The 13,828-nt window shown below is 51.0% G+C and overlaps 1 protein-coding gene across 1 annotated transcript in view; it reads right to left on the bottom strand.

The window, feature by feature from the left end:
* Positions 1–200: 200 nt before the first annotated feature.
* Positions 201–13,828, bottom strand: part of MCMBP (minichromosome maintenance complex binding protein) — an 87,738-nt gene continuing 74,110 nt past the window's right edge. Inside the window, exons 14-16 of the mRNA XM_063963347.1 lie at positions 2,721–2,885; positions 2,494–2,582; positions 201–570 (exon numbers count right to left, since the gene is read on the bottom strand). Coding sequence (XP_063819417.1) covers positions 444–570; positions 2,494–2,582; positions 2,721–2,885 — 381 coding nt within the window. The 3' untranslated portion in view covers positions 201–443. The remainder of the gene's footprint in view (positions 571–2,493; positions 2,583–2,720; positions 2,886–13,828) is intronic.

The raw sequence follows: 13,828 nt of genomic DNA, 5'->3' as shown, positions 1-13,828 counted from the left end.
TGAGGGGCCCTCACTCATGGGGTCCGTATAATAATGCAGGTTATCGGGCGTCTCGCCAGCGCGTGCACTGGGAAACAGGACAGCCATCTCAGGGATGAGGACCATCACATAGAGCGGCACGGGGCAGGGGCGTGCCGAGGTGACCTGGCACGAGCGCTCATTTTCCCTGTATGATTCAATGGGGAAAGAGACCACCAATCTTTAAGACATTGTAAACCTTTTAATAACAAAATATAATGTAAGTAGAAAGAAAATACTGTATGCGAGAACAATTCTGTAATATAAGGACTGTTCCGGAACAATATGCGCAGCACAAAGTATTCCTGTAAGCCGCGGTCGCAGCCTGCGCAGGGTCCACCTCCCGAGAAGCCTGAACAGCAGTCACTGTCGCTGCAAAGCTAAAACGAGAACTCAGAACGGAGGAGAGGAATCACCCCCCAATATTACAGCTCATTCCCGTTCAGATATTTCTGGTCCTGGAGGCGGCTCTTTCTCTGCAATTCCAGCTGCTTGGCGCGGACCCACCCGTCCCTGGAGAGCGTCGTCTCACCGGCGCTCAGCGACAGCAACCTGGAAAACAGCAAGCGTTTCAGAGTAAGAGATAGATATATATATATATATATATATACACACACACACATATATATATATATACACACATATATATACACACACACACACACACACACACACACACACTGCAATAAGAACTATGGCCCTCATTCCGAGTTGTTCGCTCGCTAGCTGATTTTAGCAGCATTGCACACGCTAGGCCGCCGCCCTCTGGGAGTGTATCTTAGCATAGCAGAATAGCGAACGCAAGATTAGCAGAATTGCTACTAAATAATTCTTTAATTCTTTGCAGTTTCTGAGTAGCTCCAGACCTACTCCTAGATTGCGATCACCTCAGTCCGTTTAGTTCCTGGTTTGACATCACAAACACTCCCTGCGTTCGGCCAGCCACTCCCCCGTTTCTCCAGCCACTCCTGCGTTCTTACCTGGCACGCCTGCGTTTTTTTAGCACACTCCCTGAAAACGCTCAGTAGCCGCCCAGAAACGCCCCTTTCCTGTCAATCACACTACGATCAATCCAGTGATGAAAAAACGTTGGTCGGCCTTGTGTAAATCTACTAAGTTTTGTGTGAAAGTACTTAGCACATGCGCGATGCGTACCATGGGCATGCGCGTGTTCCACCTAATCGCTGCGTTGCGAAAAACAGCAAAGAGCGAACAACTCGGAATGACCCCCAATGTCTCCAATTATAAAGGCATCCGCAACGCAGATTTTATTTCATACAATTAGTCCTCACTGCGTGGAATAAAAGCTATAACCTATAGATGTGATCTTATACACTGCGGCTTCAGCAAATAGCCCCTCTCGGTGATCCTGGACGCCGAGCGACTGTGCGTCTTTCTCATTAAAAATCTGCATCTTACTCGCATAAATAAAACTGGGAGCAACAAACCGACATCACCGGCTTCATCGGTCAGTACGGAACACGACATTTGTACATCTGCGGGCGACAGTCTGCATTTGGCTTTGTTGCAGTGGCTGCAGCTTTTTGCTGCGCTTCATCTGCGACTTTTTAGGCGTGTACAACGAATTAATGTGCGGCTCCAGTCGCAGCCCAGTGTCTCCAGCGCACGATGAGGGGCATTTTTGCTGAATCTGCGATGTAAGGGGCGGACCAGTCGCTGTATGGCGTATAGACACTTGGTGTATTGGGATGCAGGTAATTAACCGGCAGTCAGAAGGCCGACACCGGAATCCCGACAGCCGGCTAAATGCCGCCGGTCGGAATTCTGACTCGAGTCCCGTATTCCCACTTGTATGGTGGTCCACGCCACGACACGAGGGGAAATATAATAGTGTTGCCCGATGCTTGGTGACCGGACACACCTGCCTTCCCGCGGGGATTCCAGGATTTTTGGTTGACTGTTTCAGGGTCTAAAGCCCACATTTACTAACAGATGATTTTCTTTATTTTTTTTTTAAAGGATGTCAAAAATCATCTGAATCGATCCAAATGGATTCTTCGTAAATACCACCCCCCCCCCCCCAGCTTCCACTTAATACGCTCAGCAGACGAAAGAACTGATCAGCGAGATGGAGAAAGCGCATTTACTGGATATTATCGCGCAACGTTGGATAATGCGCAGCCCCATTGTTATCATTAATGCAGAACAAGCAGAGCGCCATCTTGTCACTGCGCGCGGGACACAGATAACCGTGTAGCCCCGGTTGTGCTGTGATTGCCACCTCTTGTTGCAGCACGATAGGAACACGGCCGCCATTATATCGCAGTAAGATCTGCACTGTTGGACCTGATCTCCGCACACAGAGGGACGGTGTGTGTGTGTGTGTGTGTGTGTGTGTGTGAAGTTGTCCTCATTGTACCACGCCAATAACATTCACCAGAATCGGGAACCCTCGCCCTAACCTCAGGGATTTCCCCAATAACGCTGCAGCTCTGTAATAGAGAGCGGACTCACCGAGCGACAATCAGCAACCGGTGCAGATCGTCAGCGCTCATTCTCTGCGGGTCGTCCTTCCGCATGTCCACAAAGTCTTCTTCCACGGCCTGGAGGAGAGAGACCCCGTTAGCCGATCATACGCCCACCGTAAGCCACCAGCTGTGATCCCAGCCCCGCTGATCATCCAGGCACCGCGCACCGGAGTTACCAAGCTGCGGCATCTGAGCAGCGCGGGGGCACATTACCTTGGTGATCTCCTCCGAGATGGTGTAGTCTGTGAGTCGCAGAACGCTCAGGTACGTGCGGAACTGGTTGAGCAGAGACGGCAGCACGGTGGAGAGCAGTGCATCCATATACTGCTGCAGATCCGGAGGGGTCATCTGTGGCTTCAGGTGCACCTGACAATCTGACTAAGAGAGAGCACCAGACACAGCTTAAATCCTCTGCGCTCCACATTCAGGTGTGACACTGTAGTGACGGTGGATGTAGGTGCTACAGAGAACACAAAGGTCATACCTACAGCGCCACACCTTCATATACACACACCTTCATACACACACACCTTCATATATACACACCTACACCTTCATATATACACACCTTCATATACACACACACACCTTCATATATACACACCTACATATACACACACCTTCATACACACGCACACACACCTTCATACATATATATATATACACACACCTTCATATACACAGCAATTCTGCCTTGTGCACGTCTTTCCCCCAGAATAGAAACTACAATTGCCCTCCTCTATTATATATTATAGCTGCACCCTGATGGGGGATATGTTATAGGGGCAACTGAATTGGGTTATGCTGCAGAACTGCCCAGGAGAGTAGGGGCAATAGAGCTGGGCAGGTATTAGATTATCTCTTACAAGGTTAATCCCTGTCCTCAGGCCAATCTATTAATTCTGCATCACACAGGGAGCTCGCAGCCAATCAGAGGCAGCAGTGATTCTGGACTGCCCGGCTCCCTGTGTGTCTATAGAGGATCGCTATGGTGGGTACTCTATAACACTACAGAGCGTTCTATAACAGTGTAAATATAACCTACACTATACGTACACAGTGCATCCGGAAAGTATTCACAGCGCTCCACTTTTTCCACATTTTGTTATGTTGAATTTATTCCATTTAGGAATAAGGATGTATTTTTTTCCCTCAAAATTCTACACACAATACCCCATAATGACAACGAGAAAAAAAGTTTTTTTCAGATTTTTCAAATTTACTGAAAATAAAATACTAAGAAATCACATGTACATAAGTATTCACAGCCTATGATATGAAGCTCAAAATTGAGCTCAGGTGCATTGTGTTTCCACTGATCATCCTTCAGATGTTCCTACAGCTTAATTGGAGTCCACCTGTGGTAAATTCAGTTGATTGGACATGATTTGGAAAGGCACACACCTGTCTATATAAGGTCCCACACTCGACTGTGCATGTCTGAGCACAAACCAAGCATGAAGTCAAAGGAATTGTGTGACAGGACGGTCCCGTACGAACACTCGCCGCTTTCGCGTCCCGTTAGCTGCGCACAGAATGGAAGGTCAAGTCACACGAGGCCTGACCACATAGGGGATTCCCGCTTACCGTCAGTAACCGCCTGTTACTGACTCCACCCACTGCGTTGTGGGCGGGTTTATGCTGCCACCACCAAACTCCTAACCTGCCGTGGCGTTTGGAACCACGGTTCTGCTCTGTATGTGCCGACGCACTGCCTTACCACACCTGTGTGGTGCTGACGAATCCCCACTAGCCACTTGCTAGGCCTCTACCGGTAGCTGGCGGAAGGCGGAACTTGGAGACGTTAGGTGCTTCCCTGAACAGCCGGAGGACGGGGCTAGGTTTGGCATAACCCTGTAGGTCACAAGATGACGCGGTCTTTTTGAGGCAAATGGTATTTATTTGCAATAGTTCTAAAGAGAACTCTTCCCTATTGCTAGGGGCAACAGCATACAGCAAGATGTTCCAGCAGAATAAGATGGTACAACTACAATACTTGGAGGCTCACAGGCATCCTCTTTTTATGTCAGTTCTACACACAGTACCACAGGCGGGTAAGCCCTCCCTGTCTTCTCCAACCAATCAGGTTATCGCAGAAAATATAAATAAATACAAGTTACATTTCAAAAGTTAAGAATTAGATAAAGCACATTCCTGCTCCTCTTCATATATAACCAAACCAGTGGCTTTCCCAAACACAATCTGATTATCATGTTCCTGTCTCTTTCACAAATGTAAATGTAACTTGCATTTCAATTGCATTCACCCTCTCACACATAGACAACGTTCTTATACTGTAAATTAAACATAATCTGCATCACACATAATGCAGCCTAAGAAATGTTACATCAAACTGTTGGTAAACGAAACCCACTAGTTTGCATTCATAAAACACAATCTGATTTAGCAGCCCCTTGTGTCTCCATGCAAAACCAGTTTTGAGTCATCACACCACAGGAGATGCTGAAGGCACAGTCTTCTTTCCAAACCTTCATTTGTACCTGAAAGAAAACATTTGCCGACCAAAAGGCCTGCTAATCGACACCCTGCTTTAGCTAGGACAATTAACATATAACTGGCTATGTACAAGTTGCTGAACAACAATTGTCAAGGTCTTTTAGAAACAAAATACCTTGTACTTTCCTCATAAGTGCCCTGTACATCAGTTCATCATTCTCCAACTGCGCACTGTGCAGCGATAGAACATATGACACCTTATTAAACATATTTTAAATACCCGGTGCCCATCACCCACAATACATTTAAAAGTGTCGCCAAGAGCCCATTGTCCTCCTAATGGCACCGGGCACTAGGGGTTAACCCCTTCAGTGCAGCGGCTGCCATTACACGTGTGGCTGGTTAGTCTCTCCGGTCACACTCTTCTCCTCCTCCCCCCCCCCCCCCCAAATCAAGCGGGAAACCAGGGAGCCATGTCCCAACGATTTGACTCCTGGTCCCGCAGTCTGTTGAGTTGAAGGGGACGTTACCTGGGTAGTGTAGGCTCCGGCCTAGACAGTTCATCCATAGTGTAGTGGGCCTCTCTTTGTGGGTGCACAATGTTCAAATAGTCCACCTGAAGTCCAAGTTCAAGGCTCCACCACAAAAGTCTGTCCAATTTCCCCAAGGTAGGTTGCAGCCACCTAACAGGTGGGTGGTAAGTCACCACGGTGGGGGGCCAGTTACACACAAGTGCCACCCAAGGTGTCCCAATTTCGGCATACCCCACGTCCCACCATAGCAGCATTCTGCTCTAACAGGCCACAGGGTTCTCCTGCCCATATGGCTCTTTCTGGCTCAGTACTGCTCCCAGTCCATGCAGTGGCGCAGTAGTTCGTAACACACAGTCCTGGTCAAGAATGTGCGCCATCAGCACTGGAGCGGGTACCAGAGCCTCCTTCAATGACTGGAATGCCAACTCGCAAGCAGGTGCAAAGTCCACTGACTTGGGAATGCCCTTCCTAGCCATCTCTGTAAAGGGGTTCACTACAGGACTAAAGTCAAAGACAACATGTCCGTAGGGCCTTACAGGTTCTAAGGTCAGTACCTGTCTGGGTGATGTGGGCCGGGGACAGCCTCTGGTTGCCTCCACCCCCTCTGGTTTGGGCCTACCCCTGTCTCCTCCCACATGGTGCCCCAGGCACTGCACCTCCGTCATACCTATCTGGCAACTGTCTGCCCGAACTGTCAGACCTGCCCTCCAATCCTCCTCTGTCGACCTATGACTCGGGAAACCTACCCTGTCACCTAGGCCTACTCTTTCCTCCTCGTCCGCCACCTGTGCCACAGTGATGGCGGCCAGACCACCAGCCTCTGGATCCTGTGTGGCATCCACTACAGGGAGGCTACGTGTCTTCCCCGATCTACTGCGCACAGGCAGGGGACCTGCTATGTCCACAGCAACTTGCTGCAAGGGTTCTCCTACGGGCAGAGGCCCAGAGACAACACAACCGCTGGAGTGCCCCAGCTGCCAACGCATGGCACCAGCCTTACAGTTGGTCTGCGCGTCATCCGACATTCCAGACCAGGGTAAGCACTGTGTCTGGCACTTCAGGGTACGGTCTATCTCAGGGTTACTGTCCAAAGGGGTTTAGCTGGCAACCGACACCGGTTGCGCAGGAAAGTTCCCTGGGGGGACCAGTTGGACACATTCCCTATCTGGTCTATCCCCTCCCACTTTCCTGTCTACCCTGTACCTTAACCCTTCCCGCCAGGTCAAACTTCCCGCCCCAACCCTGTCAAGGCCGCTGCCAGAGTGGCGCCTCATGCCTTTCGGGGAGGGGTCAGAGAGTTGAGCCTCCCTAAACTCCTGCCTGCGGCCCTCAATCTCTCCTAAATTGGGACACACTACAGGGGGATCTAGGTGGGGACTACTAGGGTCAGTCATGGAAAAGTCAGTGTGGTTTCTCATACTCACCGCCGGAGTAGGCAAACCACTTGGGTCAGGAGCATCATTGGGCACCCCCACAGGATCAAACGAGCTGGAACCGACATCCTCTGCGTTGCTAGGGGACGTAGGCATACCAGAGGCAAAAGGCATGCGGGGTCGATGTGCCGATCTAGCCGCTGTAATCTTTTCCTCTGGGCTGGTTGATGCTGTGGTTGGCTGTGCTGGCAGTTGTCTAGCAGCTGTAGTCTTTTCCGCTGGGCTGTGCTGGAGTAGCTGATGTCAACGGTGGTTTTGGAACTTGACTCCGGGGAATGGCGCCAACAAACGTAGTGACGATCCCACCACCCAGATCATTTCCCAGGACCACATCAGTTGGGAGACCATCCATGACGGCAACTTCTCGCAACTCTGGTCCAGCTCCCCAGTCCAGGTAGACTCTTGCCATGGGAACCGCTTTCTCCATTCTATCTGCCAGGGTGACCTTGGCAGTGCGACCCTGCAACACTGCAGCAGGATCTATAAGGTGGGGGCTCACCACAGTGATTGAGGCCCCAGAGTCTCTTAGGCCTTCTCCCTGCAGGGGTCCCACGTGGACCGGCTGCAGGTGCCTCCACATGTTGTGTAAGGGCTGTTTGGCCATGCAGGTGACTCTCTCCGCAGAGTGCACCTGTCTCTCGCCACACTCCATCGGACTGACTGGAGGGGGAACAGTCTCTGTAGGCTCATCTCCTCTCGTCAAACAAGTGAGCCGGGCTCCAGCACTCGGATTTGGGGCACGAGTCTGGGGTGCTTGGGATGCAGGACAGTTCATCCTCAGATGTCCGATTTTCCCACAGCCGTAGCACTTCTTCTCCAGTCGTGGCACAGATGATCTCTGATCAGTTGCAGGGACGCTGCGGTGCGGTTGCTGGCCAAGAGCACCCGGGTTGGAAGATGCTTGTCTTTGGGGGTGATGAGTTGAAGAGGGGTGTCCCCTTGGTGGTACAGTCTTTTGGAGCTGGCTGCTGGCTGGGCGCTTCTGCCCCTGTGGCGGAATTGCCACATACTTGTCTGCTAACTGGGCAGCCATCTTTAAGCTGGGTGGCTCCCGATCTAGCACCCACTCCTTCACTTCTGGGGCGCACCTGCGGTAGAACTGCTCCCTGCAGATCAGGTCGATCAGTGCGTCCCATGTAGTGGCTTCCGAATCCTTCACCCACTTCACCACGTACTGCCGCAGCTGGGCGGCAAACTGCTCATGGGTGCTGCTAGGATTCTTGGGCAAGTCTCTGAACTTCTTCCTGTAAGACTCTGGAGTGATGAAGAATCGCTGGAGGAGGGCCTTTGCGACTTCGTCGTAGTTCCCACAGTCCTCCGTGGCCACTCCTCGATAGGCCTCCAAGGCCTCTCCATGCAGAGTGGGCACAAGGTGTCTCACCCACTCTGACTTGGGTAGATCGTGTAGTTTACAAGTCCTTTCAAAAACTTGCAAATGTCCATCAATGTCCCCATCACTGTCTGCAAACTTGGCAAACTGAATACGTCCTGATCTGTGTACAACAGCTGACAACGGCTCCCGGGGTACCACGGCCTGTGGTGCCCGCTCATCACGCCACATCTGGATGATGATCAAGCGCTCTTGCTCCGTTGCCCTTTCCCCCAATTCCGCTAGCCGATCTGCTAGGCTATCCGTACTGCCCCCCCTGGGACGTTGGGATCCTGGCCCTGCTAGGGATTGCTGGGAAACATTGCTGCTGTGAGAGAGGGCGGGGCTTGTGGTTCTCACCGGTTCCTTACGAAGGTCCACTGTTGGGCCGTCCTCTGCGATGCTGACGCCGTTAGTGCTTTCCACCTCCGCCCGATGGGACTCCTCCACGCTCATGAGCGCCACCTTCATGACGCTTCTGGACGCGTTGGAAGGGATATCCACACCCTTCTCCTGGCATACGATCTCCAGATCATCCTTGGACATTCCGCTGAATTCCGCCATCTTGTGCGTTCTCCTGCGCTGCAGTTACTCCTCCCCTGGGTAACTCTGCTTCTCCAATCGGGTGATGAAAAGCCGCCTGGGATTATCCCACCGCTGCCACCAATTTCTGTGACAGGACGGTCCCGTACGAACACTCGCCACTTTCGCGTCCCGTTGGCTGCGCACAGAATGGAAGGTCAAGTCACACGAGGCCTGACCACATAGGGGATTTCCGCTTACCGTCAGTAACCGCCTGTTACTGACTCCACCCACTGCTTTGTGGGCGGGTTTATGCTGCCACCACCAAACTCCTAACCTGCCGTGGCGTTTGGAACCACGGTTCTGCTCTGTATGTGCCGACGCACTGCCTTACCACACCTGTGTGGTGGTGACGAATCCCCACTAGCCACTTGCTAGGCCTCTACCGGTAGCTGGCGGAAGGCGGAACTTGGAGACGTTAGGTGCTTCCCTGGACAGCCGGAGGACGGGGCTATGTTTGGCATAACCCTGTAGGTCACAAGATGATGCGGTCTTCTTGAGGCAAATGGTATTTATTTGCAATAGTTCTAAAGAGAACTCTTCCCTATTGCTAGGGGCAACAGCATACAGCAAGATGTTCCAGCAGAATAAGATGGTACAACTACAATACTTGGAGGCTCACAGGCATCCTCTTTTTATCTCAGTTCTACACACAGTACCACAGGCGGGTAAGCCCTCCCTGTCTTCTCCAACCAATCAGGTTATCGCAGAAAATATAAATAAATACAAGTTACATTTCAAAAGTTAAGAATTAGATAAAGCACATTCCTGCTCCTCTTCATATATAACCAAACCAGTGGCTTTCCCAAACAGCCCATTGTCCTCCTAATGGCACCGGGCACTAGGGGTTAACCCCTTCAGTGCCGCGGCTGCCATTACACGTGTGGCTGGTTAGTCTCTCCGGTCACAAATTGTCTCTAGACCTCCGAGACAGGATTGTCTCGAGGCACAAATCTGGGGAAGGGTACAGAAAAATATCCGCTGCTTTGAAGGTCCCAATGAGCACAGTGGCCTCCATCATCCGTAAATGGAAGAAGTTCGGAACCACCAGAACTCTTCCTAGAGCTGGCCGGCTGTCTAAACTGAGCATTCGGGGGAGAAGGGCCCTGGCAGGGAGGTGACCAAGAACCCAATGGTCACTCTTTCGGAGCTACAGCATTCCTCTGTGGAAAGAGGAGAACCTTCCAGAAGGGCAAGCATCTCTGCAGCAATCCACCAATCAGGCCTGTATGGTAGAGTGGCCAGACGGAAGCCACTCCCTAGTAAAAAGCACATGGCGGTCCGCCTGAAGTTTGCCAAAATGCACCTGAAGGACTGTCAGACCATGTGAAACAGAATACTCTGGTCTGATGAGACAAAGATTGAACTCTTTGGCGTGAATGCCAGGCGTCATGTTTGGAGGAAACCAGGCCAATACCATCCCTACAGTGAAGCATGGTGGTGGCAGCCATCATGCGTGGGGATGTTTTCCAGCGGCAGGAACTAGGAGACTAGTCAGGATAGAATGAAAGATGAATGCAGCAATGTACAGAGACGTGCTGGATGAAAACCTGCTCCAGAGCGCTCTTGACCTCAGACTGGGGCGACAGTTCATCTTTCAGCAGGATAACAACCCTAAGCACACAGCCAAGATATCAAATGAGTGGCTTCAGGACAACTCAGTGAATGTCGAGTGGCCCAGCCAGACCCCAGACTTGAACCCGATTGAACATCTCTGGAGAGATATGAAAATGGCTGTGCACCGACGCTTCCCATCCAACCTGATGGAGCTTGAGAAGTGCTGCAAAGAGGAATGGGCGAAACTGCCCAAAGATAGGTGTGCCAAGCTTGTGGCATCCTATTCAAAAAGACTTGAGGCTGCAATTGCTGCCAAAGGTGCAACAACAAAGTACTGAGCAAAGGCTGTGAATACTTATGTACATGTGATTTCTTACACCCCATACACACGGTGAGATTCGGACTATGCCCGATTCTCACTATGCGACAGGGGCTAGGTCGGCATCACAAGCACATAATGACTGCTTGCGACTATGTGCGATTTTGGCTATCTTTTAGACGAGATAGGCAAAATTGACTTGCCTGCACAGTCTACCTAGGCTTACGATGCCGACCGCACAGGACCGCGCATCGGCATCGAATCGGGATCGCAAGGTGAGTTTCACCTTCTGAGCTGCACTTACTTTTCTTATGATTTTGATTATATAGTCAAAATCTTAAGAAAATATCTGAAAATATCTCAACGTGTTTACACACCGGGAGTTTATTTTTAATAAATTTGCAAAAATCTAAAAAAAAAATCAGGATTTTGGTACTTACCGATAAATCCCTTTCTCCGATTCCACAGGGGCCACTGGAGTGTACAATGGGGATATAGTAGGCAGACTGGGAGCTGGCACTTTAAATTCAAAACCATGTGACAAGCTCCTCCCCTACTATGTCCCCCCTCCAAGCCAGTCTAGTTAAAACTGTGCCCGAGGAGAGCTGGAAAAGACCAACGGTAAAGTAGAGGAGGTTCGCTAAGCCAACTAGGACAAGATTACACCAAGGAAATCTAGAAACATAGTGAGAGGGTAATATGAACAAAACGTGCAGTCACACAGTGACATGCAACCCGATAAGTATAGGAGGAAACAGCGCTGGGCGGGCGTCCAGTGGCCCCTGTGGAATCGGAGAAAGGGATTTATCGGTAAGTACCAAAATCCTGATTTCTCCTTCATCCACTAGGGGCCACTGGAGTGTACAATGGGGACGTCCCAAAGCTCCCAAGACGGGAGGGAGAGCGCTGAGAGTCCTGCAAAACCGCTCGGCCAAACTGTGACACAGAGGCCAGAAGAAGGACCACCTTCCAAGTGAGATAATCCATCTCCACCAACCAGTCTGAGGTTCCCTGGTGCTGCCGGAGGTCGCAAATGGGGGTTGCTGTTAGAGAACTCCCTGCAAGAAAGTCCGAACTTTCGGCAGCCAGGCTAATATCCTTTGGAAGAAAACCGAAAGAGCAGAGACTTGAAACTCAGGTAAACCTAGTTGAAACGCAGCCGAGAAAACCACCCGGAGAAACCAAAGGCGGAGGCTAAATGAAAAACCGAAGGGACAAAAACCCTCGTCTTCCACACCAAGCCACATAAAGTTTCCCAAAGTGGTAAAAATGAGGCGAGGTAACTGACTTTCGAAATCGGAGCCTAGTAGGTATAACCGAACGAGGGAACTCCGTCCTTCTGAGAAGGTCTCGTGAACAGCCGCGCTATTAAACGAAACCTGTGTAAGACTGAACAAAGAAAAGGACCCTGTTGAAGTAAACAGTCCCGCAGAGGTAGGAGCCAAGGCTCCGCAACTGACAACAGGTGCAGGGTGGATTTCCAAGTCCTGCGCGGCCAAACTTGAGTCCCCGGGAGGACTAGCGCGCAGTCTCCCTTGATGCGTTGCAGAAATTGAGGTAGTAACAGGAAAGGAAGAAATATAGACTAACCAGAAGGACTAAGGAGCCGTGAGGGCATCCACGGCTACTACCACCAGGGCCCTCGTCCGAAAGTAGTAAAGGGGTAGGTGAAGAGACAGTCGGAACGCCCTGAGGTCGATGCGAGGACTCTACCAACCGCGGATCAGCTGACGAAACTCCGGGGAATGTCCACTCTCCCGGATGCCCGACCTGGCGGCTTGTGGAATGAAGATTGTTGTCCTCTGCACAGAGGAGGATGCAGGTGACCTCTCTCAGCGCCGCACTTGGCTGAAGAGAGGGGAACTGGTCCCGAGGAAGTAAAAATCTTCTGACGGACCATGTTGAGAACCATCTTTAAAAACAGAAAACTGTACGAGAAGATCCTGGATCCTCCAGATATTCAGAGCAACCGATCTGCAGAATGGGTCTCCAGTAGTGGATTGTCCAGCTAAGGAACAAACGTCACTCCCTGCCTTTGAAGTAGGGCCATGCTGTGACCTTCATGAAGACTGTGGGAGCGGAAGAGAGACCGAACGGAAAGGTCTGAAAGTGGAAATGAGTATCCTGTACTACAAATCGTAGAAAAGCCCAATGAGGAAGGCCAAGGGGAACCAGTAAACAGGCATCCCTGATGATTAAGGACGCCTAAACCCGTTTTTGCTCTAAACTAGCAATCACAGACTGAAGGGATTTTAAGTTTAGAATAGGCCTGGCCGAGCCATCTGGCTTCGGGCATCTGTAACGCCGTCTGCAGTACGTCTCTTGTCGGCGAAAACCGACAAACCCGTGGCGAGCAACCACTGAGGCGGTTGGACTCCAAAATCGAGTATGTAACCACCTGTGATGAGAAACCTAACCCAAGCATACCGAGACCTCCCAGAAAAAAACCCACAGACATACGCACACCCTGGGAACTCCCAGGTGGCAGGGAGGCCCGACCTGTGTTGGAGGGCCTACAATTAGACTGGTCAGAGGATGTTGAACCTCTGCCTCTTACTTCGAGATCCCTTGGTGACGGAGATACCGCCCCTGTCATGGACTCGAAACCTGGAAGGGGCACGGAAAGGTCAAAAGGAAAGACCGGTATAGGTCCATCTTGGAGCTGGAGCAGCAGTAGGGGAAAGAAAAGTGGACTTACCCCCAATGGTCTGAGAAATTCAGGCAGGAAGATCCTTCCCAACCAGGCCCGTAAAGAACTACGCCTCTGCTGCCCACTAGGATTCAATATCCGCCTGTCACGGTCGCAGCAATTGTTCCACAACCTACCTGCATCGGACAAGGTAGAACCCCTGCCGCCGCCTATTTCTCTCAGATGGTTCCTTCAGCAAGGTTGCACCAGGAACCTGCAGCTTCTTGGACCGGCAATACATCGAGGGGCATACCATTGGAGAGGGCGTTTCCTGCTGTCTGCGGGGAAAGGATAGGAAAACAAACATTGTTTGATACCTGAAATTGTGCATTCGGATGTCTCCAGGCCGCCGACCGGAGCTTATCCAGCTTATCCGAAACTG

This window comes from Pseudophryne corroboree, chromosome 3, assembly GCF_028390025.1.
Source record: "Pseudophryne corroboree isolate aPseCor3 chromosome 3, aPseCor3.hap2, whole genome shotgun sequence".
NCBI classification, from domain to species: domain Eukaryota; kingdom Metazoa; phylum Chordata; class Amphibia; order Anura; family Myobatrachidae; genus Pseudophryne; species Pseudophryne corroboree.
This window is presented reverse-complemented; position numbering and strand designations above follow the sequence as displayed.